The sequence below is a fragment of the Rhopilema esculentum genome, chromosome 20, assembly GCF_057945365.1.
Source record: "Rhopilema esculentum isolate cy_ngs chromosome 20, ASM5794536v1, whole genome shotgun sequence".
NCBI lineage: Eukaryota > Metazoa > Cnidaria > Scyphozoa > Rhizostomeae > Rhizostomatidae > Rhopilema > Rhopilema esculentum.
The window spans coordinates 14,905,054-14,929,844 of record NC_142834.1 but is presented as its reverse complement, the minus strand read 5'-3'; the positions used below and the strand labels follow the sequence as shown (position 1 = coordinate 14,929,844).

The window sequence follows — 24,791 nt, the reverse complement described above, 5'->3', positions numbered from 1 at the left end:
GTAACAAAGTAGATTGAATGGCAGTCATTTTCTCAGGCCTCTTCAAGTTTTCATAAACATACTAGCTTGCATGCTGTACAATATAATAGAAAATAACTAGGAATTTAAGTAAAAATTGTAATAGGAATAAATGAAAGATTATTAATTAACGACGTTTCGAGCATAGCCCGTTAACAAGTGTTTTATCTTCCAATTTTGTTTATCACCTAGGCCTACCTGCATTCTGCCGTCTTTTATATCGGTTGCCTTCGCGCCAAGTTTTAGATAACAAATAACATTGTCATGCTGCCCGATAACAAGTTCTTCTTCGAGAACATTTCGTAATGCCAGGTTTCTGAAAAGCCGTTCTGCATCGTTTCGGCTGAATTTTGGCTCCTCTGAATTAGCAGCGTTGAACAGGGTACAACCATCTTTGAGCTTGCTCTTTTCGCTTCCCTTGAAACAAAATGGGTGGGGAAAATTGTGAGATGCCAAGAAGAAAATAAAGGAAGATTCTGTCAGAATTGAAGATCCTACTGAGTGCTAAGAGAACACAGAAATTATATGTAAAAAACACGTGAGGAATTATTGAGTAGTATAAATGTAACCGTTTATATAATACTAATACTAGAAATTTGTCTTTTGATACTTCCGTAGCACAGTGCTCAATACGTTAGCATGTAGAGCGTGATATATCATAGAGTTGAAGAAAGTAAAACTACATGGTTTATCTCTACAGGCCTGATTTGTGAATAACTCACTCTTCAGGAGATCTCGGGTTAGCAGCTTAGAACCACCCTGTTCTATTACACGAAGTAGCACTTACAGCTGCCTATATGGCATCAAGCACTTTATAACAGACCGGTAAGTAGTGATTTTCATTAATACATAGAGGAAATTCAGTTACCCCACTACGAGTTAAGGGTTCGGCCACATTGTAAGAAATTACCGTAAACTCTCTTTTTAGCCTCCCGGGGGGGCTTATTGTTTTCAGCACTTTAGAGAGGGGCTTATAAGAGGGGGGGGGGCTAAATTGAAATCAGTCTTCTATATCAATAATATTGTCATCATCATCGTCATCAATTATTAATTCCAAAATATGATCTTGGGCCATGTCGCCTTCTGAAATCGAGCAATCGAAAAGGTCGACTTCATCCCTTGAAGTACCAACGGATATTGGGGGGGGGGGGGGCTAATTGAGAGGAGGGGCTAATTAAATTTTTCCCTCTGAAAAGGGAGGCTAACAAGAAAGGGGGCTTAATTGAGAGAGGAGGCTTAAAAGAGAATTTACGGTATGTTGACTGAGCTTCAAGCTGAACTTTTTAAAATAAAAAGTGAAATCTAAACGATATTGTAAAAAGAGTTTTATTACGTACCATGAAAACGTCAATAAACTGATTCATTGTCAGTCGATTCGGCGGCTTGCGAAGAGGCCGCCTAAAGTTCCAGCTTCCTTCATGTACAACTTTATTGACGCCAGTAACAATCCGCTTCGACGCTTCTGTACAGTCTCGCATATGACACGCATCTCCGCTTATACAATTGTCGCATACCGTATCCGCTTTTTCCGCACAGTCGGATGCGTCGAAAGTCGTCTCGCCGAAGTAGTGAAGTAGCTGTGCTCGTCTGCAGTCGGTTATGTTTTCGCAATACTGAACGACTCTGAATAAATTGTCCATGTGGACTTTGCGAGTTTCGAATGTTGACTCGCGTTCACCCTCAATCATCCTTGAAAGAGATTTTCTCGTTCATTTATTAAAAAAGCCTTTCGTTGTAAAATATTTCAAGATGGCAAGAAACAGCGAAAAACCTTGTACTTTCCGCCCTCCCCCCCCCCCAATCCCTTAAAGATCTGTAAGCATGGAATAACAGAGAGCTGGCGACTCTCCTCACTCTAAATGAAAGTCTGGTCATGCCGGGGAGCACAGACAATCGGATCTGTTGCGTGTAAACATAAGCACCCACTCTGGGATATCCATGCCTGGAATAACAGTGGGCTCCCTTCACTCTAAGTGAGAGTATGAACATGTAGCGACCAGAGACAATTGGATCTGTTGCCTGCGACCGGCGACATGTTTCGGATTACTGGTAAAGCCCGATCGTCGTTCTATCTACAATGCCTGCCAAAAGTCTTGGAACATTGACATCAATTTTCAAGGTCAAAACCAATCATCCCCCTCTCCCCCACGGAACAATGTTGGTTTACTATCAAACGGACTAGGATTTTAGGAAGCACTTTCTTTTGCGCTTCTTTTATGATATTTCTCTAAATCATCAACATTGTTTTAGGGGGAAGGGAGCGGAAGTAGAATTTTTTTCATGAAAGGAATGGAAGATATCAAATGCAGCGTAAATTGCTGGGTGTTCCAAGTCAAAAAGCAGGCACTGTAGCACTTTTGGAATCTATCTACATAAGCACGAAAAAGCCGTTATTGTGTAGACAAAATGAGCTTGTTTTCACCTTAGGATTCCATTGGTAACATTCTCAATAGGAAAGCGGCACTGATTGGTCAACCTCAACAATGATGTGTTCGCGTTTCTGATATTTCCTAGCGTAGAGTTTTCGACGTTTTAAACTCTGAAGAGTATCAGACGAAATGCTTTGGTTTACTCAAATGTTTGCTTTTTTCAAAGCCATTTTCAAGTTTTGTACCACCAAAAGATTCTTTGCCTGCCACGCTAAGCACCAAGCCATCTTAACACTTCTAATTGATTTCAAAACAAGATGGAATAAAAATATATAAGGGATAAAAGGAATCTAAAAACCAAGCAGGATTGAAATTTTGAGAATTAAAAATAGGTTCGATTTGTCCGTAAAAAACCATATGGGTTGTAATTTCACATCCCTGGCCATTTTCCACAGTAAAACCCTTAAAGAATCTCGAATTTGTTTTCATTGCATAATATACATCACAAAATCCTGGAAGGTGTAAATTTGTATCTTGGGTTAAAGTTAGGTGCATAATTTTTGGTCAAAATCTTTGAGTTGAGCAACATAAAAAATTTTACTTGACTTTCAAAACAAGGCTAAAATCCACCCTAAACGGAGGAGATATTGTTTCCAACAGAATGTATAACTTAATATATGAAAATTTGAAAGTATGGAGCCAAATTAGAAAATGGATTCTATACTGTCTCGTACAGATGTAGAGAAATTTTAAACAATATCCCGATTGAAATCAAATTTGTTCAATCTTTGGGAACATCCAAACGTAAATTAAAGATCTTCGCAGAATTCAAATGCACCCACGACCTGTGTAGGCAATAAACCAGTAACGCTGGATTCATCACATAACAATAATATTGTATATTAATCATTTCATCTTTTTATATTGTTAATTAATTTATCTTTCTATGCTATATTTAAAGCTAGTTGGTTTTAACTAGCCTTTTGTAGTTATTTGGTACACACCAACTTTAAATAAAAAAATAGAAAATAAAAAAAAATCGTCTTGGTGTGAAAATTTGAAAACATCTTTTAGCTGTAAACGCATTGTAAAATTTAATCTTTTTTTAATCTTCAATTTCATTTCTTTCATTAATTAACAAATTGTTTTATATATGTAATTATTAATTATTCATTATTAATTGCTTTTTATTCTAAATTTTTGTGAAGTAGGCCTAAATTAGCTTGTACACAAATTGTACATAGACAGCTATATTATACCCGCCTACTATAAATAAATTGATGATTATTATTATTTCATTAAATAAAGAAATAAAAAATAAGCTGGTTGATTGAAGCGGTGTATTGAATACAAAAATTTAATAAGGAACTAAATCTGACCTGCGAATTCTGTGCATGTCTGAATATGCGTAATAGAGAACGCAGACAGCCTTTCTGCCATCACGGCCAGCTCGTCCCGATTCTTGGAAATAGCCTTCGACTGATTTCGGCAGGGAATAATGTATGACAAATCTGACATCTGGTTTGTCAATGCCCATTCCGAAAGCAATCGTGGCACAGACGACCTTAAAATGATGACACATAAAGCAATAAAGGGACTTGTTACAGTACTGATCAGTTAGAGATAGTGGGTGAAAGTTGGACATTGGGCTATTTGAGACAATAGGAGAGGGGCATCCCACCTCACACAAAATGGTGCATCCAGATAGGGCAAGTACAATACATTTAAGAGAAGCTTGTTTTTGCCTCCAATATTCGACCCTCCATATCAGCTATCTGGTTGTTGGGACAAGTTGTGTTCCTTCTCTCCCCTGCAGTATAAGGTAGATTCTCTATGGGTAGATTTGAGAATCAAGACTTTTTCGTAGGTTTATGTGGATCTCTCAAAAAATCATAAAAGGGTTTTGTAGATGAGTAAGATTTTCATAGTAGGACTTCAAGTTAAAGAGCAAGGCTTGAAATGGGTCAACTTCTTCTGTTTTCTTATTTTTCAATCCTGTTATCTTGCAACGCGTCCCCACCCAAAAAGGTCATCAACAGAAGTTGACAAAAAACCTAGCTTATTCATTCCCTGTTTGTCTTCAGCAGACAAACGCCGTTTTTTCTCGAATAAATGAACTGTAGGCTTATCTAAAATGCTAAGTTCGATAGTACCGGCATTTTCGAGTGTGTGCTCTTATTACGAAAGATATCAATAGATGAACACAATTTTTACAGAACACCAGCCAAAACGAATAAGAATAAGGAGGTCAGAAAAAAGTCTGGGCTATGATAACCGGGCACAGATCCCTGGAAAATGGTTTGGTTGTACCAGCTGAGGGCCACCTGTGCAGTGACAGCAAAAAGCTAATTCCAGCCTTTTTATAAGAACACGGGCCCCAAAACAGGTAAAATTTTACGAACAAATTAAGAACAAGCTGGATTGAGCTACCATAAAATGCAATTTTAAACAACGTTTTATCTCAAAATGAGTTTTTTGCCATTTAGGGCTGCTTTTTCGGCAAATTTTCAAACTTGTCGCCAAATAAAGGATGTATCACCACTTTGTTTGCAAACGAGGTTGAAAACCTCCCAAAAGCGAAATAGCTAGCAACTGCAAAGCTAACACCCTTATAAATTAAGAACAAATTAAGAACAATTTGTTCCTCAGATTTTCTGAAAAATTAAAAACAGCCAGTCTGAACTTAAATTTACTGGTTCTTATAAAAATGATTGTACTTCTGTTCTCACCCGTAATTATATTGAAACGTGTGCACTAACAGTTGAGAATCTATTAACCGGACACCTCTATACAACGGACACCTCTATACAACGGACACCTCTCAATAACGGACCGCAAGGTGTCTTTCATATAGAGGCTTCACTGTATTCCAGAGAGTACGGTACAAAACCCAGGCTTTAGCGTTTTGTCTTCTGCAAACGAGTAATCATTCGATTGGCAGACGTCTGTTTGAAAGGTATCTGCGTCTTACGATGAAAACAGAAATTCCAGGCCTGATACTGACATATTTTTAGCACACAAAGCGAATGAGCACAGACAGAAAATACCTTATCTTACCTTAAATTTATCTTGCAGCCAGTTCTCATGGACAGATGTTCTCGCTTTATCAGCGAGCCCCGCGTGGTATGGTTTCGCACGGATTTGATTATTTTGCAGATACTGGGCTACCGTGTCGCAGTCTCGTCTACAAAAACAACAAAAACGTTTTTAAAGGCTCTTGCGCAACCGGCATGCTTTGCGAATAAATCTTCAAAACCGGCCTAATAACGGCCGGCTAGTATGAAAATACAAAACGCAATCAATTTCTCGAGACAATTGCCGGTTGCACAAGAGCATTTCTTGGCTTCTCTTGAAAAACAACCAAACGAATCTTACTGTCGACATATTTAAAAAATAGCTGCCCTATTTGTACGAAGAATGAGAGAATATGGGCCTAAGTAAAAAGAATTGGTTGGTTAGTATTGATCCAGTAGAAGGCTTAATAACGCCTATTTTTGTATTACATAAACACCCCTTTTTGCAACATTAATTTCAAAGACCTTGAAACTTATTTTCCAACAGAAAGTTTTAAAAGAATAAACTCTAACCAAAGGTAAATATTTATAATGTATAAGGAAACTTAGAAGAGATGGGTGGATCCACATGGTGGATCAAAGTAACAAGGCCTGAGGGAATTGCACACAAGGTCCACAAATTTACCCCATTGTGCCAGGCTTTGTGAAGCACACCGATTCTTGGAGTTTCTTGAAGAAAGACATCGTTAAATAAGTTTCAATAAACACAACTTTGAGGAAACAAAAATTTATATAGCGTTGATTATCCTTGCCTTGACAAACAGTAAACAATTCCAGAGTTGTTACAATATTGACTCTTGATCATTTTCACAATTTCTTCGAGAGATTTCTTCGATTTAGGCCTCACGGAGTATTGCAAGTTTGAGCGATTAAAACTTTGGATATAGCTAAAAGAAAACGATTGAAAAAATGAAAGTTATCGTGCCTGCAAAAAGTAGAGTTGAGGTTATAATTTGCTAAAGAAGGGGCTTAGCATTTTGGGGGGGTTTACATCATTTTTGGGGTGGCAGCGTCTTAGGAGGTTGGCAGCATCTTGGGGGTGAAAGGTGGCAGGATCTTGGGGGCATTTGTAACTCGTTCAACTGATTCTGCATATTAAGCAAGGTTTTGTGATGCTCTTTCAGGATATGGGATCCAAAATGAAATTTTCTCAAAATAGATTTTGTGACCTAGTCACTTAGAAACGATATACAAACGAATTTTCCATAGTTAACTATGAAGCTTCAAAAATGAGTTAATATTAAAAATATGAAAAATCTCAGCATTGAATGCAAGAGCATAAATATCTCAAAGAACGTTTATGCTTGCAAAGAAAAGGTGCAAAGGATGTGTTAACGGTAAAAATAGTGACTGTGGGCTGTTAAGTTAGGAGTAAGGCAAGGATGTGTGCTTTCTCCACTTCTCACTTTACTCTGATATCATCACTTGACTATGACAAAATCACTAACAAGAAATTAAAGGACCTTTTGCTACGGTTAAGAAATATAATGACTGTGTTATTTTACAGCTGCAAAAAGGAAGTTAGCTAAGTATGAAGAATGAACTCGAAATATTGATCTAAGGATAATGAGACTCCTCTGGACTAAAAGAGAAGACAACGCTGAAATATTTTGCATAATTAAAGGAAAGCTGGCGTAGTTAGCATAAAAGTTCGTATTTTAAGACGTAGATATAGACTCAAGGAGTCACAGTTTGAGTCATTATACTTGGAAGGAAGACAGTGGGGGAAGTTTCTGGTCAGGCAACCAGAAAGGCTTGAAGCGGGTCACAAAAACGAAACCTTATGATTTGGTTACATGACTTTTAGTGTAACAGTTTCTAGAAGATTGTTTCAAGCATCATCTTCCAGCAGACTATATGTCAAGAGCTGGTATTAATTCTTTTGATTTACCGCTTTTCATGAGAGAAGGTCCACAGGGATCCAGCTTTTAGTAAAATACATTCCCCTAAAGGGCTGTCATAGCATAGGCACTGTTCTTTTGGGAATAGAAAAAGTTTTGAAATTTTTGAAATTGACTTTCATTTTTAAGTTTTACTTATGTTTTGCAGTTGTTTGAGCCTGGTTCATATATTTTAGAACCAGAGCCAATTTGATGGGGAAAGAGCCCGTGCTTATGTGGCCCTATTTCAGTCGGTTTTCAAAAGATTCAAATGATTTTGCAAATTTATAGGTGTTTCGTGGTGTTTTTCAGGACATGGTGTCAGAATTCTATAATTCTAAAAATTGACTTTTTGATGACTTCACTTTGCCAGTCTATATCGCATGGTTAATAACATATAATCATGTGGCCAAGATCTTCAGATCCCAACACTAAATACAGAACATGCGAAAAAAGAATTAAAATAGCTCGGCTCTAAAAAAGTGGAACAACACTTCTGTTGATATACAAAAGGCCTTAACTCTTCATTGCTTTAAAAGACAACTGAAAGCAAAACCTACTGGCTGATTAAATACACTAACGTCAAAACACGAGCCCCTGGAAAAACAGCTAAATTAAAAATTCACTCAAATTTTGCTTTTGATTTCACCTTTGTTTATTCATTAGATTGTATAAAGTTTTTATTAGGTGCTGAAGGGTTTATTTTCGTGTATACACACCTACTTAATAATATCATATCGTAATATGATAAGTCAAGCAATTCTAGGAAAACAAACTCACATTTCCGGGTTGCGCAAACGCAGTTGATTCAAAACATCTTTTTGTACACGAGGCGTTGCCGTTGCGGTTAATGCCATGACTGGGACATTAGGGTAGTGATCACGTAAAAGATGCAGCTTTTTGTAGTCCTAAGGCGGGAAAATGAAAGACAATTATAAGAACAGTAGGAAGTTACCTAGCAAGTATAACATATTCTAGTAAAATAATGCTGTGTATAATCGTGTAGCGTAGTGTCGGATTGTGTTGAGCAAGGGAAATACGGGTATTCTAGTTTCGTGCATTGTCCAGTAGTGTCATGTAGTGTCGTGTAGTGTCGTGTAGTATCGTGCAGTATCTTGTAGTTGCGTGTAGTATCTTGTAGTGTCGTGAAGTGTAGTGTCGTGTAGCATGGAAAGTGTGACGTCATATGATGTCAAAAGATATCGTGAGAGGTCGTGAGAGATCATGATAGGTCGTGATAGGTCGTGAGAGGTCGTGAGAGATCATGAGAGGTTGTGAGAGGTCGTGAGAGATCATGAGAGGTTGTGAGAGGTCGTGATAGGTTGTGAGAGGTTGTGAGAGGTCGTGAGAGATCATGAGAGGTTGTGAGAGGTCGTGATAGGTTGTGATAGGTCGTGAGAGATCATGAGAGGTTGTGAGAGGTCGTGATAGGTTGTGAGAGGTCGTGAGAGGTCTTTAGAGATCATGAGAGGTTGTGAGAGGTCGGGATAGGTTGTGAGAGGTCGTGATAGGTTGTGAGAGGTCTTGATAGGTTGTGAGAGGTTGTGATAGGTTGTGATAGGTTGTGAGAGGTCGTGATAGGTTGTGAGAGGTCGTGAGAGATCATGAGAGGTTGTGAGAGGTCGTGATAGGTTGTGAGAGGTCGCGATAGGTTATGAGAGCTCGTGAGAGGTCGCGAGAGGTCGTGATAGGTCGCGAGAGGTCGTGATATGTTGTGAGAGGTCGTGATAGGTCGTGAGAGGTCGCGATAGGTCTTGAGAGGTCGCGATAGGTTATGAGAGCTCGTGAGAGGTCGCGAGAGGTCGTGATAGGTCGTAAGGTGACGTGATGTATAGCAATGTGTATTGCAACTAATGTGGGTTTCCAAGAAAAGGATATCGCAAATTGCTAATCGAGATTTACCAACTACGCTAAAACTTGCGTCTATTAAGTAAGGATCTCTACTATAAATAAAATTCTAAATAAACACCTTTCTAAAGTCGTGTCCCCATTGGCTGATGCAATGGGCTTCGTCTATAACAAATCTATCAAGCAGTTTCCTTCGATTCAAGCTTTGCAAAGCGGATGCCAATTTTTCGCTGATGCTTAGCTTTTCAGGTGTGACGTAAAGTAGCTTGATTTCAGGCGATAAACGACGAAGGTCGACGTAAATTTGTGATTCCATCGCAGCTGTTTGGTCGCTTGACAGATGGGCAGCGGGAACCTGAAATTTCACAGGGAGAGACGGTAGAATATTCATGATGGCATCTTCAAAATCTTCCAAGTAAAAGCCAGGCTATAGATCTAAAGTGGGTGTAAAGTCCAATTCATAATTTTGTATTTCTTGAGTTGAAGTTAAAAAACAGGCTGAAATAATATGAAAGTAAAAAGTAAACAAACAATCTAAAATTCAAATGTTCTTGACAATTTTATCCAGGGGCAGATACAGGGTGTCGCGCAGATCGCACAGAAGACTGTCAGATTTTCAAAATTGAGTTTTCAGTCGTTAGAATTAGGCAAGCATATTTACCATACCGTATATCCTCGAATAAGCCCCCGGGGGCTTATTTGCAAAAATAAATTTTTGGGTGGGGGCTTATTCGAGGGGGGGCTTATTCAAGAGGGGGGCTTATTTCAAAGTTTAGTGTTTCCCTCAAAGGTCGACATAAAAATGACATAATTTTCTCAATGAAATAAGCCGAAAAATTACAAAAACTGTGAAGATCTAACAAACAAATATTATAACTTGTTATCATCACAAAAGTTGCCTTTTTTGCTTTTTGGTCTCCAGTCAAAGGAAGTAATACTATATAGCTATTGTCCTGTGGAGGCTTTCTTGAAATAAGATATTATTCTGCGATTATGCCTCGCTCGAATAAGCCCCCATGGGGGCTTATTGGCAAAAATTATTTTTTTTAGATGGGGGCTTATTCGAGGGGGGGGGGCTTATTCGAGGGTGGGGCTTATTCGAGGATTCACGGTAATCATGTATTTTTCTCCCTACAGCTATACATTTCACTTCTATACCCAATAAACACAGGACCGACCTCGGTCGATCTTGCAACCAACCCTTTGATAAAAATAAAATCAACATAGAAGACATTGGTAAAGCACTATCATAGGCCGTGAACAGGATGATTTTTAAGCATGTCAACCGTGCCGCAAAAATATGCAGGGTTCTTTGTTATGCAAATAATCAACCAATTCGCACCAATCACTGTTGCAGTTTTTACATATTTGTGCGGCACGAAAAGACTGTAAATACTATGTTAGATTACCGTGCCGCACAAATACTGGCATGGAAAGAAAGTGCATGAGATCGACAGATGTGAAGGAGAAGACTCCCGATTTCCTTTCCCTATATGGAAGCGGTATAGGGGGGTACACTTTTGGATCTGTTATAACTGGGTGTGGGTTTGTTGGAGAATCTAGCAAACCTCATAAAGACAGAAATGTTTGATGCACTAAACAATTTGGTCGTTTCAGAGCTGGCGAAAAGTTGCCCTAGGAGCCTCGCTGATGTCGCAATTTCCACTCCCAAAGAAAAGGACGTCCAATTTAGGCCTTTCATCGATAAAATTGTATCAGCTAGACAGTATGTGAATGTCCATCTATATTGCGTCATCTGTACATTTCATAATCTGTTCTTGCTTAGCGGGGCGAATCGCATTTCGAACCTAAACGCTTTAAAGGGGCTTAAAAAATGCAATTAATATTTCAGATTAAAAGTCAAGTTTATTTTTTCTTGAGTTGGGTGAAATAAGTTGCTTTTTTTACTTCTTGGTGGTTGAAATAATCGACATTGTAAAATTTCAGGGTTTTCACCTTTAAAGCTTTGAAATTGGGCCTAGTTGCTCCGGTCCCCTGGGCTGGGCCCCTCCCATAGCTCCGCCCTTGATCGTGAGGGAGCCTCACAAAACCATCTACTGAGTCTTTTTAATGTGCGACCGTAAATTTTTTTCTGTATCTGCCCTTGATTATATCTCTAAATATGTTTGCAGTACATAATGTCAGCGGTAGAATACTGATAATATGCGCAACCGGCGGATCTTGTAATAGTTGGATTCAGAACATGTTTCGCTCCTTCGTCGTCGTTTCATGGATAACTTTCAGACAGGTTTTGAAATTTCCTGAGTAACCAACTGGACTAAAGGTGATATTTTATTCTATCTTTGTCAGCATAACAAAAACAAACCTATGTTAAATAGCACCTACCTTTAAAGAAAGTAGTTTCTGAACTTGATCTAAAATCAAAGAGCGCAACGGCGAAACGATGATCGTAACGCCAGGAGTAACGAGCGCCGTCAGCTGATAGCAAAGACTCTTCCCTCCTCCCGTTGGCATGAGTATGAAACAATCTTTGTTTGCTAGTGCTGCCAGAATGGCTTGATGCTGGTTCGTTCGAAATTTATTCAAGCCAAACACTTTCTTGAAAATCTTCTTCATTTCCCCATAATAGGGACAATCTTCAGGCTTGTACTTCTCTAAAAAAGCAATTGTAGTTAAAAAAATAAAGACTGTGTTTTAAAGAAAAGTACAAAATATTCCATTACGATACTTAAATTTTGCTTCGAAAGCTTGGAAAAATGGAATTAACGGAAATAATGGAATATTTCATTTCAAGCTTAGGAAAAATTACAGCTAAGACAACACCAATTTAACTTAAGGTCTCGTTCTGCAAATTTCTTCGAACTTCATTGTACAACTTTTTAAGCCCAGATTTCGTTTTATCACCACAATTTTATGCCGGATACAATTTTTTCATATTGTTTGTGCTTTTATTTTAGATTTAACGGAGAGGGATTTGACAGCAAAAATCATTCCGGGTGAAACTTAAAGCAATAAAATAAAACCCCTATAAATTGTGTATCTTTATGTCGTAGCAAAATCAATATCGCGAGCAATAATATAATGAAAACCCTCAAGTAGACTTAAATTCTTGTTCACAATCCGAATCTGGTGTCAAACATTTTGTACGAAAAAAATGAAGAATTTTTCAAAATGGGGCTGTAAGTTGAATTGGTGTATTGATGCCCACTAAACTGAGAAATGAAAACAAACCTGGTGCTGGCTGTATCTGCTTCTGTTCGCTTTTTTTCTGTTGCACCCTGCGACATTCCGCTTTGGTTTGTTTGGTTAAATTGAGCAACGGCTTCGTGCTAGTCGCATAAGTGTATCTGGCATCCGGCGCAGATGACGATGGCGAAGAACTACATTCATCAGGTAAATCAAAATCGTCAATGTTGAAGCTATCATCAAGGAAACAGCTCTCAAGGGCGTTATCACTGTTCGTTTTTGCTTGTTTCGCAGTCCTTTTAGTTTCAGACATGGTAAACGCTGGCGTGCTGTAGAACGAAGGAGAAGAATTCCTGTCCTGTGTTATGGCATTACTGTATTGGGCGTTCAAGTTCTGTGCGTTTAGCCAGGGACTGTTTGAAGAACGATGTGACGTATTGGATTCACCGCTAGCCCCAGGCCATTTCGCGTCAGTAGAAAACACAGGTGAGCCATTGTGAAAAAACCCATCGGCACAAGGTTGAGGCGAAGGTACGGTGCTTGCAGAAGGCGAAACATCCCTGCTCCAAGGCTGGCTCGAATTCCTTCCACTTGAATTTACCGTTCGCTTGCAAACTCGAGCAGCTGTAAGAAAAAGACTACCTATTTATGTTGCGACAAGAAGAAAATTTTCATGCACACTTTAAGCGTCTCATCGAGCAATTTAAACATAGTTTTGAGATTGTCATACGCTACAATTGATAGTAAATCACTCATTAAGCTACTGTCTACTCAAATATCACACATAAGCTTTTTTCGGCCTGTAGAAAGTAAAATTAAAATACAACGCTACCTTTGGCGTCTTCGTCAAAACTGGGCGTGTCTCTTTCGTCCTCAAAGATATTATCCTCTAGGTTTAGAAAACAAGAACTTTGTCGTCCATCGCCCAGAGAAAATGTTCGCTCGCCTTGTCCCTCAGAAGTTAGGTCAATATTTACACCCTTTGAATCTGAAACTTTAAACAATGATTTCATAAAATTAATAGTTGTTTTCCAGCCTGTCAATTGTTGATACTCACAGACAAAATAGTTTTAAATTCTTGAGTTTTAAGTTGTATTATTGAGTTTTAAGTTGTAACCTTGAGGTTTAAATTGTAGCCTTGGGTTTTTGGTTGTAAACTTGAGTTTTAAGTTGTAAACTTGAGTTTTAAGTTGTAAACTTGAGTTTTAAGTTGTAAACTCGAGCTTTAAGTTGTATCCTTGAGTTTAAAGTTGCAACCTTGAGTTCTAAGTTGTAAACTTGAGTTTTAAGTTGTAATCTTGAGTTTTAAGTTGTAAACTTGAGTTTTAAGATGTAAACTTGAGTTTTAAGTTGTAAACTCGAGCTTTAAGTTGTATCCTTGAGTTTAAAGTTGCAACCTTGAGTTCTAAGTTGTAAACTTGAGTTTTAAGTTGTAATCTTGAGTTTTAAGTTGTAACCTTGAGTTTTAAGTTGTAACCTTGAGTTTTAAGCTGTAACCTTGAGATTTAGGTTGTAACCTTGAGTTTTAAGCTGTAACCTTGAGATTTAGGTTGTTACCTTGAGTATTAAGGTGTAACCTTGGATTTCAAATTGCAAATCTTCGTTTTGAATTAACAGTTACCGTAACAGTAACAGTAAACGCAGCTTAGCGTTTCATGTTGTAACTGTGAGTAACACATTGTTAACTTTGATTTTAGCTTTGAGTATTGTATTGTAAATCTAAGTAACATATCGGTTCAAAAATGGTTCACATAAAATGGTTCAAAACCTTTAGAACCAAGAACAAATTACAATGACTTGACGGGAAAAGAGCAGGTGCTCATTTGATAGATTCAACTGATCGATAAATGATATTTGTTCATATTCACAACGGCATAGGTATCGCGAGGAAGTGAAAACAGCGGTGTTACACAGGTTACTTGCTTGTTTAAATGAAGTGAGGTTAAAGGCACTTTGTTCAGAGTTGACAATAGGCTTTGCAACGTGTTTAAAATCGAAGATAAACATCAGGGATTAGCCGATTGGCTCCGTAACAATAGGTCTATTGTATAGTCTAACCAATGGGAATTTAAATGGCCAGCGAAATGCGCTGAGACATAGTGCTTTTAATTCATGAAAAGTGGTAACATATCGCAACCTGTGGTACACTGGCTACTTGGCTGTTTTACTGCAGTGAAAATTATTGAAATGGACCATGGTTATAAATTATAACGTGTGATACACAGGTTACTTACATGTTTTACTGCAGTGAAAACTTTTGAAATGGAATAATACAGCCTATGTTACACAGGTTACCTGCCTGTTCTATTGTCTTGAAAATTACTGAAATGGACTGTGGTTATATAATGCGACCTGTGTTACACGGGTTACCTACCTGTTTTACTTCGGTTTACTTTTGACAATGTTCGAGTTGGATCGCTAGGAATAACAAGGCAATAAATGTATTAAAAATTACATTAAACTATGCAAGTAAAGTTGGAACTAGCAAAGAGATGATTATGCTCCATCAAAATGCTCCTTCAAACTCTCAATAACTGTGTTTTATTTGTATTTCTTACCATGGAAGACAATAAGCCCACTCCGTGTAAAAATGCAGGAATCAAATAGACATGCATTACCAAAATTGCTTTCTGCAATACCATGATAATAGCATAAATCTATTTTTGTTTGTGTGAATCGATAGCAATTTTTAATTAGCGTTTCGGTAGAAATCTATCTAAAAGCCATTTTACTCAAATAAATAGCTGCAAAATATAGCTAGTAATAAAATTGTTTGTGCTGGTCAAGAAATGAATGATGGTATGAAGAACAATTAAATCAAAAGGGGCCAAAGATCTTCCACATTGAACAAGTTTATTTCAAATATGGGGAACCGCAATTCTTCAATTCAGGTCATCCCCCCCCCCCCCTACCAAATTTGAAACATAACTTGTGTCCTATTCCTTGTATAACAAGAGAACTGAAATAGACCATCTCGGAGTTCGCGACGCAATTATGGAATTCTATTGTTCGATAGCAAATTCCAATCCGATGGGGCAAACCAGGGAGCCATTCATGGTGAATAGAGGCAGCTCTTTTTTTATTGGCCGTGAAACCTCTTTAGAATAGAGGAAAAAAGGTTAGAATGAAAATCTGAATTTTATTGATTAGCAATGGACCTTGTTTTTTCTTGAATATTGATAAAGTAGGGGAGTACTTTATCTCATTTGGAATTGAGTTCCATTTTTGGGTACATCTGTATGATACGGTATTAAATCCATATATTTTGTAATGTGTTCTCCGAGATGGTCTATAGATAGGCAATTAGGTATAAAAACTGACCTTTTCTTTAAAGTGTCATTGGATGTAAAAGAATTCGTGCCTGGGCGTCCAAATGAAAGCTTTTGCTGCCTAAAAGCCACACAAAATCGCAGTATTAGACCCTATAAATCTTCGAAGTTTGCGAAGGGCCAGTAACAGATTCTATATGGCCAAGAGACTACTAACATGATGACATCACAAAATTGTCTCTTGTCTTCAAAATCTTTAAAATTTTTTAATTTGCCAGCAGGTTTTTCTAATAATTGAAAACTCAATGCGACATAGGTGAGATTGGCAAGATTGAGTTGGTCATCCTGAAATGGACAATAATGATATTATTTGGATAATCGTTCTATTATCATGAATTATTGGTTCCGAATTGGACAATGACTTATGATCGGATAATCGTTCTTGCAAGATCGTCTCATATCTTCTTTAAAACTCATCTTATAACTTTTATAATCTTTCTGAATAGTACTCTATAGAAGAACAAGAAAATTTCACCTTGGGTTTCCAGTAGATTTTTTTCTCGGCTTTTGCATACCGAAATGAAAAGGACCACTTGATGTTGTTGATTTGCAATCATTCTTGGCTGGAAAGCTTCTTGTAGAAATGGTAGAGCTTGGAGAAATACCCGGAACATTTGTTTCCCTAGTGCACTGCGAGGATAGAAAATAGTACATGGGTGAAGAATTAAGCACAAGGCAGTCTTGATAAGCGGGGCTCAGAAATGTTGGGGATACGAACGAGTAAAATTCTTCCAACGTGTGAGGCAAACCTCCGTCCAATCGGCAATTTTAGGCAATAATGCGTGCAAAGCCTTGGTTCACGGTATTGGAATTATCAAAACATTTAAAATGAAAAAGAATGAACTGAAAAAGACTATTGCAGGTGTTAGAACATTAGAATAAAGATAATAAGATATCAGGAATGAAAATAAATAGATATCAGAAAAAACATATTGAAATAAAAGGCATACTTTTGAAGGAGAAGCCACATCAACAGTCTGAAAGCTGCCTCCAGTCTTGTAAAACCTAAACTGCCTAGAAAAACAGAACTTCGTTACTATGAATTTAACACTTTATATTAAAGGTAATAGTTTTAGGAGGGAAACAAACAAAAGAGCAAAAGACTGTATTTATCGAGAAAAACTCTAGTGACCAGTCCGGCTTTTAAACTATCTTTTAAGCTATCCAGTCCGGCTAGTGACCAGTCCGGATTTTAAACTATCTTTTAAGCTATCCAGTCCGGCTAGTGACCAGTCCGGCTTTTAAACTATCTTTTAAGCTATCCAGTCCGGCTAGTGACCAGTCCGGCTTTTAAACTATCTTTTAAGCTATCCAGTCCGGCTAGTGACCAGTCCGGCTTTTAAACTATCTTTTAAGCTATCCAGTCCGGCTAGTGACCAGTCCGGCTTTTAAACTATCTTTTAAGCTATCCAGTCCGGCTAGTGACCAGTCCGGATTTTAAACTATCTTTTAAGCTATCCAGTCCGGCTAGTGACCAGTCCGGCTTTTAAACTATCTTTTAAGCTCTCCAGTCCGGCTAGTGACCAGTCCGGCTAGTGACCAGTCCGACTTGCTGTTAGTCACATTATCAAAAGCGTTGTCTCGAAACGCTACACTTTTGTTCATATCAATCTAGAAAATCGATAGTTTTTTGTTGAATAAGCAATCTAGAAGGTTTTTTCTTAATGATGATCTTCAAAAAGATTTCCATGTCGTGGTGCACTCAGATGGTGCACTCAGATGGTGCACTCAGATGGTGCACTCAGATGGTGCACATGTTAAACTAAAAGGTTTCAACAACGATTCTACCGGGACTAAAATTGCAAATAACTCCCTGATGGCCATTACACTAAACAAGTACAATAACAGGAGAACAAAATACAGGATACAAAAGGCAAAAGTGCACTTTATTTTCCCAGGAGAACCACTCTACTCAGAGTGCGGGACTCAGCACAGTCCAGGGGAATTAAGATGAATTGAAACTTTCAAGGGAATTGAAATAAAGTGAAATTTCAAGGGAAACAAAAGTCTGATCGAATGATCGAAAGTTGACGTTACCCAAACATTGCCTAAACATTTACAGAAGAAAAATGTTTCTTTTATCTTTCTTCATAAGACAGTATTTAAAATATCAGGCAGTTGCAATATCGGACTGTGTGTATATTCAATAAGACAGTCTCTAAAATATCAGGCAGTCGCAATATCAGACTTTGGGTATATTCAATAAGACAGTATTTAAAATATCAGGCAGTCGCAATATCAGACTGTGTGTATATTCAATAAGACAGCATCTAAAATATCAGGCAGTCGCAATATCAGACTGTGTGTATATTCAATAAGACAGCATCTAAAATATCAGGCAGTCGCAATATCGGACTGTGTGTATATTCAATAAGACAGTATTTAAAATATCAGGCAGTCGCAATATCAGACTGTGTGTATATTCAATAAGACAGCATCTAAAATATCAGGCAGTCGCAATATCAGACTATGTGTATATTCAATAAGACAGCATCTAAAATATCAGGCAGTCGCAATATCGGACTGTGTGTATATTCAATAAGACAGTATTTAAAATATCAGGCAGTCGCAATATCAGACTGTGTGTATATTCAATAAGACAGCATCTAAAATATCAGGCAGTCGCAATATCGGACTGTGTGTATATTCAATAAGACAGTATTTAAAATATCAGGCAGTCGCAATATCAGACTGTGTGTATATTCAATAAGACAGCATCTAAAATATCAGGCAGTCGCAATATCAGACTGTGTGTATATTCAATAAGACAGTCTCTAAAATATCAGGCAGTCGCAATATCAGACTTTGGGTATATTCAATAAGACAGTATTTAAAATATCAGGCAGTCGCAATATCAGACTGTGTGTATATTCAATAAGACAGCATCTAAAATATCAGGCAGTTGCAATATCGGACTGCGTGTATATTCAATAAGACAGCATCTAAAATATCAGGCAGTTGCAATATCGGACTGCGTGTATATTCAATATAATTTTGTACTAACCTCTTCGTGCTATTTATACTTTGTTCGTCTTTACTTTCTTTTTCCATTTGTTCTTTCTCCTGTTTCTTGTTTTGCTTGATGGGCAAACCAAACAAAGCAATGTCCTCGTCATCAAAAACACTCTCATCTTCCTGGCAACCAAGAACCATAACAAGATAAAAAATAATTCACTTGAGGACAGTTTTCGGTGGAAGAAATGCTTAGAACATAAAAAACCAGCTCCCTAGTAGCGAAATTTTGTCTAAGAACTGAATTTAAAGCTTTATATGGGGATCAAAAGAAATCAATGAGACAAACTCAAAGATTACTAATGAGAAATTGAAATACAATATGATATATCATAAATTTTGTGAAAACTTACAAAAAAATCATCCTCGTTAAATGCTGTTTCTTTCTGTCGATCTTCAAGAATATTTCCAGTGTCAATGTGACCTAAGATTCGTAAAATGTCATTCTAAGTGTAATAGCCAGGTATTGGCTAGAGTAAAACACATGATTTTATCTAAAGATTCACAAAGACTTTATTTTTAATTTTATTTCTACAAAATCTCTTAGCTCATGCAATATTAATTAAATTATTTTCACAGTGATACAAAAAAGGGAGAGGATAAAATAACTTAATTCAACAAATTTTTTAATAAACACACACGAAAATAACTCAATAAAGACAGATACTTTAATCACTCACTCATTCACAACATACCAGACTTGTGACATGAACTAAAGTTTGGGAAAATGGGACAAAAATATGAAAAAAAAGTAATTTCCAGTTCAAAATGGTTTTTTAATTACCTTTCAATTTTTTAATACTAGGGATAACATACTTACTAAATAAATTTTCTTTACCAATTTCTGATTCTATTTCACTTTCGAACAAATCATCATTTAAATTGTCAAATTCTGCATCCTGTTTCCAGTCATCTGCAGATATTTTCTGTTCACTTTGTCCATCAGATGTCAAGTCGATGCTAACCACTTTTGAATCTGAAACTATAACCAAGCGTTTTGATGTCACGATTTCTCAAACACCGTTTCGGTGAGAAAAATGTTACGAAGAAATTTTGGGTACATCATTACGAAACTTAAAGGTATTATCCAGTTTGTTGTGCCAAGCTATTGGGTAAGCACATATCGATCTAAATTTGACGAAAAAATGAAGAATATTTTGAAGTTTACTGGAAAAAACATTTCACTCCACAGATTATAAAACTTTGTATGACCGAAAGAGAATGAGGTGTCATTTTCCTGTGTGAATCAAAAATCGTCCGAGTGAAGTAGATTTGAGTCCAGGGACCGCACATCACTCTAAAAGTGGAGGGGCTGAAATGGATGTGACCGAAAATTGTTTGAGGCCACGCCTTCTTGAAAGCCAGAAAACGCCCCTTTTAGAAAATATTTGCTTATTTCTATTGAATTTTTATAAATAGTCTGGTTCAGAAAAGATATCAATAATTAAAAAATAGATAGAATTAGCTCGAGGGTAATAAAAACAAAGCTAACCAAGTTAGAAAATACATCATATCATTAAAAAAGATGAAACGCCTAGAAAAAGAACAAAAATGGTTCCCAGTCAATGATATGAAGAAGATTGTAAGATCAAATGGGAATTGAAAATCATTGCCAATGAATGAAAGTCCTAGGTATCCAGGGTATGGCTCATGACTCATGGGATATGGCAAGACTCATGGGATTTTGTTTGAATGCTACACTACAAAATACCTTCTAAAAACACTTGCACAAACATGTTAAAAAATTAACTTACCTGTTCCATTGCAGTTACCCTTTTGAAATTCTGGACTTGACTTGATGCGACTGCAAAGAATTTGAATGAAAAATCTTTGAGTACTTAAGATCTTACAAAAGTCTTTAATGGCATACCATGACAAACAGGTTTTTTGGACATATCCAACTGTTAAACCCCATGAAAAAACTAGTGGTACTAACAATAAATGAAATTGACCAAATTCTGCAGCTCATCACAAAGCATGCATGAGGTTCGGCCATTAAAAGGATATATATAATGGATAAGTAGAAATTTTGGGTTTACAAATTAAAAATACTTCTTGAATGATTGTTTTGTTTAGAGAAGTTGAGTAATGTTTAGATTCTAAATTAACAATTGTTTACAAATAATATCAATTTTAACTAACATAACATAACTAAAGTAATGATATGATGTGAAGAATTGGCTGCACAGAAGTCAAAACATGTTTAACTGCATGAGAAAGTAAATGAGAAATTATTTATCGAATAAGATGGAGCTCTAAATTTTAATAAATCTTTATAGGAACAATGCAAATTTTACAACAAGTAATGAAAAAGTTATCTTTCACTTTATTGCTTAATTTGTATTCTTCAAATTGGATTTATTCCCATTGGTTTGATTCTCATCACATCATAAAAATATATTGTTAGAACAGCTTGATAGGGCCAGTACCGTTGGGGAAATAATTCAGACATTTTTTTGTAACAGAGCCACTATTAAAATTTTTCATTGCAATACCAGAAATCCTCAAATGTCATGACATTAAAATTTTTGAGGAAGAGACTGCCAAAGACAATAAAAGCATCAGTATTTTAGACTAAAATATACTTTGTAGTTTGACTGACTTTAATTTGATATCTTAAAAATAGTTGTTGCACAAAATTGTGAATATAATAAGATTGAAAACTGTGAAAAAGCTGTAAAATGGGCAATTGATATGGCACCTTGGAGATGATTTTTATAAACCCTTTTCTACAAGCAGCCTTTGTATTGGCCCCCTTTGAATAAGTCCCCATCTAAAACATCAACAACCTATAAGCCCCCAGGAGTTGATTTGAGGAAAGAATCCATTAGTCCATTTTTATATAGGCCCTCTATTCTAGAAAATTCTAGAAAATTTGCATTTTTTCTTTGAATTTGTCCATGGATTGACAAGATGCAATAGAATGACATTAGGGGGACAACTTTCAAAACGTCAAAAGGGTACCTTTGAGTAAAAGTGTTTCTCTTGCTTGATCCTTGCTTCTTTAGATGGAAAGCTCCATTTGCCTTGGATGGATTGCAACTGCTTCTTCCTGAAACGTTCTTATTGACAATTGTAGAACTTGAATATAAGGAGCTTCCAACATTTGTTTTATTTGTGCCCTGTAAGAGTGAAAAAGAAAGAAGCTTACTACCATTGGAGCCAGAGAAATAATGTTTAGCAAAATAAAATCACCTGTTTTCTTTCAAGCTACTTTTTCATTTGCCATTTAAATTTTTGAGTGATTCTTTTTCATTATTATTGGGTTCACTTGATAGCATGTTTATTACAATGCAAGAGCCTTTAAATGGACACTGTTTTTCACAATCATGAAAAACCATGTCTTAGCAGGACAAGCATTATAATAGAAATCAAGCATTCTAAAGTAGACAAATGATAATTTTTTATTGCAAACACACTTTTTTGCAAAGTCAATGAAGAATCGTGCATCTGGAAAAGCTCTGGTGGAGTACCATAAGAAGACAATAACACTAGGACCAGAAAGAATTGCTCCTTGAAAAGAAAGGATTTCTATAGTTTTTGGAGGGGCATACCCTTATGAACAACAGCAGCTATGGCCCTTAATGGTGTATGTTTCTGTATGGAGACAAGAATCCTAAGGAGATTGCATTGTGAAATACTTACAAGCTCCTGATTTTAAGAGTACTGGGGACAGCATTGGTTGACAAGTTACTGGGATCTTAAGTACATATTAAGATGTGCCATCACAACTTGTTTTTAAGACCAATTTATTGGATAATTTGAGGCCCACCTTGTCACATTGAAATATAAGAAAAGTCTTACTTTTGCTGGAACTTCAACCGTGACACTCTCTTGTTTGCTTCCATTCTTGTAGAATTTAAATTGCCTAAAAATTGAAAAGTATTATTGTTAGAAGTCCCTGGCATGACCAAACTTTCACCTAGAGTGAGGAGAGTTGCAAGCTTTCTGTTATATCTTGCATAGGAATCTCAAAGTGTGGTCATATCTACAGGAAGGACTGGAACACTGCTTGATAAGCACAGCTTTTCAGTGTCCTTAAACTACCTTCAGATGCTAGGTAGCAAATACAAAATGTTAGCATTGATGACTGCTTGAATAAATTACCAATATCTGATTACTTATTTCGAAAACATTTTGAGTAATATGCTCTCTACTTAATTAGTCATCTATTGAGAGGGCTAATCCTTTACCTAATTCTTATATGCGAATATCCTTATTAGTTATGTAACATAAAAGATGCATTTTTGTGGATTTAAAGCATATGGAAACTGGTGTTTTATTTTGAAGATTTGTATGTTTGAATATTAAAATCAAACAAACTGAACATAAAATTGGATTTCGACACATTTAAAAGTATTTCAAAATACTGGCCTTTTTTACTTTAAGAAACATGTAAGACCAAGTAGGCTTGAAGTTTCTTAACATTTTGTTGATTTCAGCCCTAAAGGTTTCTTAAATATTACTAGATGGAGAAAGTCTGTACCTGTAACTTCCAGATTAAATTTCTGATTCTCTTCAAGCTCTCATCATGAAGACATGTCACACCTTAACAGATTCTACTTGTTCTATTCAAGATTCAATCTGTTCTTCAAAAGATTTTATTTGATGAAACTCTGTTTTTTCTCCCCTATCCCTCTACCTGAGCCTTGCAATGTTTCTTAGATTTTTCCTATTTTTTGGGGTATTTTAGTCTTGTGTTTTTATCTGTGTTTTTACTATTGATGTTTCTTCAAATCAAAAAGGATGTGTTTATGTCATATGATACACATTCATGAAATTATGACAACATAAATTAATCTTAATAAAGAAAAAAATCAATAAATATATAATTTTCATAAACAAGACTCATCCGAGCTGGACTCGTTAGTGTACTGGTAAAACCCAAGCCTCACATGGAGATCTTAAAAATTTGGCCTAAAGTCTATGATGCTGTCTATCACCAAATAAGTGCATAGCTCTAAACTAAATGTGTCAAGTCCCATAAACCGAATTAATTTATTGATGGAAGACATTATAATATAATGAAAGATATTTTTCATGAGCATATTAAAATTATTATCGGTCACTTTTAATACATAAACTTTTACTTAATAATACATAAACTTTTGTATTGGCTCAATCAAAGCCTGTGGCAAAATCCTTCAGAGGCTGCTCGGATAAAAAGAACGAGAACGGCTGTGGATCAATGAGCCCATTGGTCAACAGTTCCAAGCAATTTAAACTTCAGATTGAGCTATTCATAATAAAAAACATGTCTATAAGTACCTTTTGCCTGATTTATTGTCCACACTCAAGTGACTGTTTGATCTCGGAGTGACAAAACTGAAAAATGTCTCCATGTTTATTTCCAATCATCTCAAGATGGCCACCCGCCAAAACGCAGACGAAAAAGCCTTCAATTTGGAGCACTTTTATTCTTGGTTTCTTTCAAACATACGTTTATTCTATTAATTAATAAAATTTCTAAACTTGTTAAAATAGTTTTCAAACTATTGTATCAGTGTAAAACCATTTACAATTTGTGTCTTTCAAAAATTCACTGAACCGTCTTCAGTGGGCCTAGATTCGTGTTTCCCGCCTCGGCAAAGACTTGCTGTTGTTGTGGTTGTTGCAATTCTGAATATCTCTTTCCTTCAGACACTGTTCTATAAAAACTTTCTTTTTTGGATCGGTTTTTTCAACACTCTGGTAAATAATCAGCTAGTATAATTCTGGGCTCAAAGTGTGAAATTATAAACAAATCTTGAATGTTAGAAGGGCAGGAAAAGGGTAGTTTTTTGAAAAAAATCCTAGGTTTTCTAAAGAAGTGTTTAAAGAAGCACCTAAAATAAGGCAGGCTCACTGACAGTGGTATTTAATTTAAAAGGCTTAAATTTTGTTTTGCTTAATTCTTTGTTCATACAGAACACAGTTCATAGGAACATCGATGCTCGATTCGCAAAATGAAATAAACACGACGTACGTCGAACGACTGTAAGTGCCCAGCTCATTAAAAAAAACACCAATGTATTTCTGAATATTTATTCTCCTGCTAAATAAAGTAGATCTTTTGAGTTGATCACCATCTTGGTGCTACTAAAAATGGAATGCAGAATTGTTACTTAGGGGTCT

The 24,791-nt window shown here is 36.5% G+C and overlaps 1 protein-coding gene across 2 annotated transcripts in view; it reads right to left on the bottom strand.

The window, feature by feature from the left end:
- The window catches only part of LOC135687393 (uncharacterized), a 29,340-nt gene extending 5,065 nt beyond the window's left edge, over positions 1-24,275 (bottom strand). The window contains exons 1-21 of one of the 2 annotated variants that reach the window (XM_065203937.2): positions 23,946-24,275; positions 22,482-22,545; positions 21,642-21,799; positions 20,432-20,481; positions 19,498-19,659; positions 19,031-19,101; positions 18,670-18,800; positions 16,616-16,679; positions 16,141-16,295; positions 15,658-15,726; positions 14,711-14,754; positions 13,169-13,330; positions 12,382-12,960; positions 11,536-11,804; positions 9,311-9,544; positions 8,122-8,249; positions 6,214-6,348; positions 5,445-5,571; positions 3,767-3,951; positions 1,356-1,707; positions 217-435 (exon numbers count right to left, since the gene is read on the bottom strand). In XM_065203937.2, the coding sequence (XP_065060009.2) occupies positions 217-435; positions 1,356-1,707; positions 3,767-3,951; positions 5,445-5,571; positions 6,214-6,348; positions 8,122-8,249; positions 9,311-9,544; positions 11,536-11,804; positions 12,382-12,960; positions 13,169-13,330; positions 14,711-14,754; positions 15,658-15,726; positions 16,141-16,295; positions 16,616-16,679; positions 18,670-18,800; positions 19,031-19,101; positions 19,498-19,659; positions 20,432-20,481; positions 21,642-21,799; positions 22,482-22,545; positions 23,946-24,019 (3,432 nt within the window). In that variant the 5' untranslated portion in view covers positions 24,020-24,275. The remainder of the gene's footprint in view (positions 1-216; positions 436-1,355; positions 1,708-3,766; positions 3,952-5,444; positions 5,572-6,213; positions 6,349-8,121; positions 8,250-9,310; positions 9,545-11,535; positions 11,805-12,381; positions 12,961-13,168; positions 13,331-14,710; positions 14,755-15,657; positions 15,727-16,140; positions 16,296-16,615; positions 16,680-18,669; positions 18,801-19,030; positions 19,102-19,497; positions 19,660-20,431; positions 20,482-21,641; positions 21,800-22,481; positions 22,546-23,945) is intronic. The other variant, XM_065203938.2, reaches the window with a different exon arrangement.
- Positions 24,276-24,791: the final 516 nt, after the last annotated feature.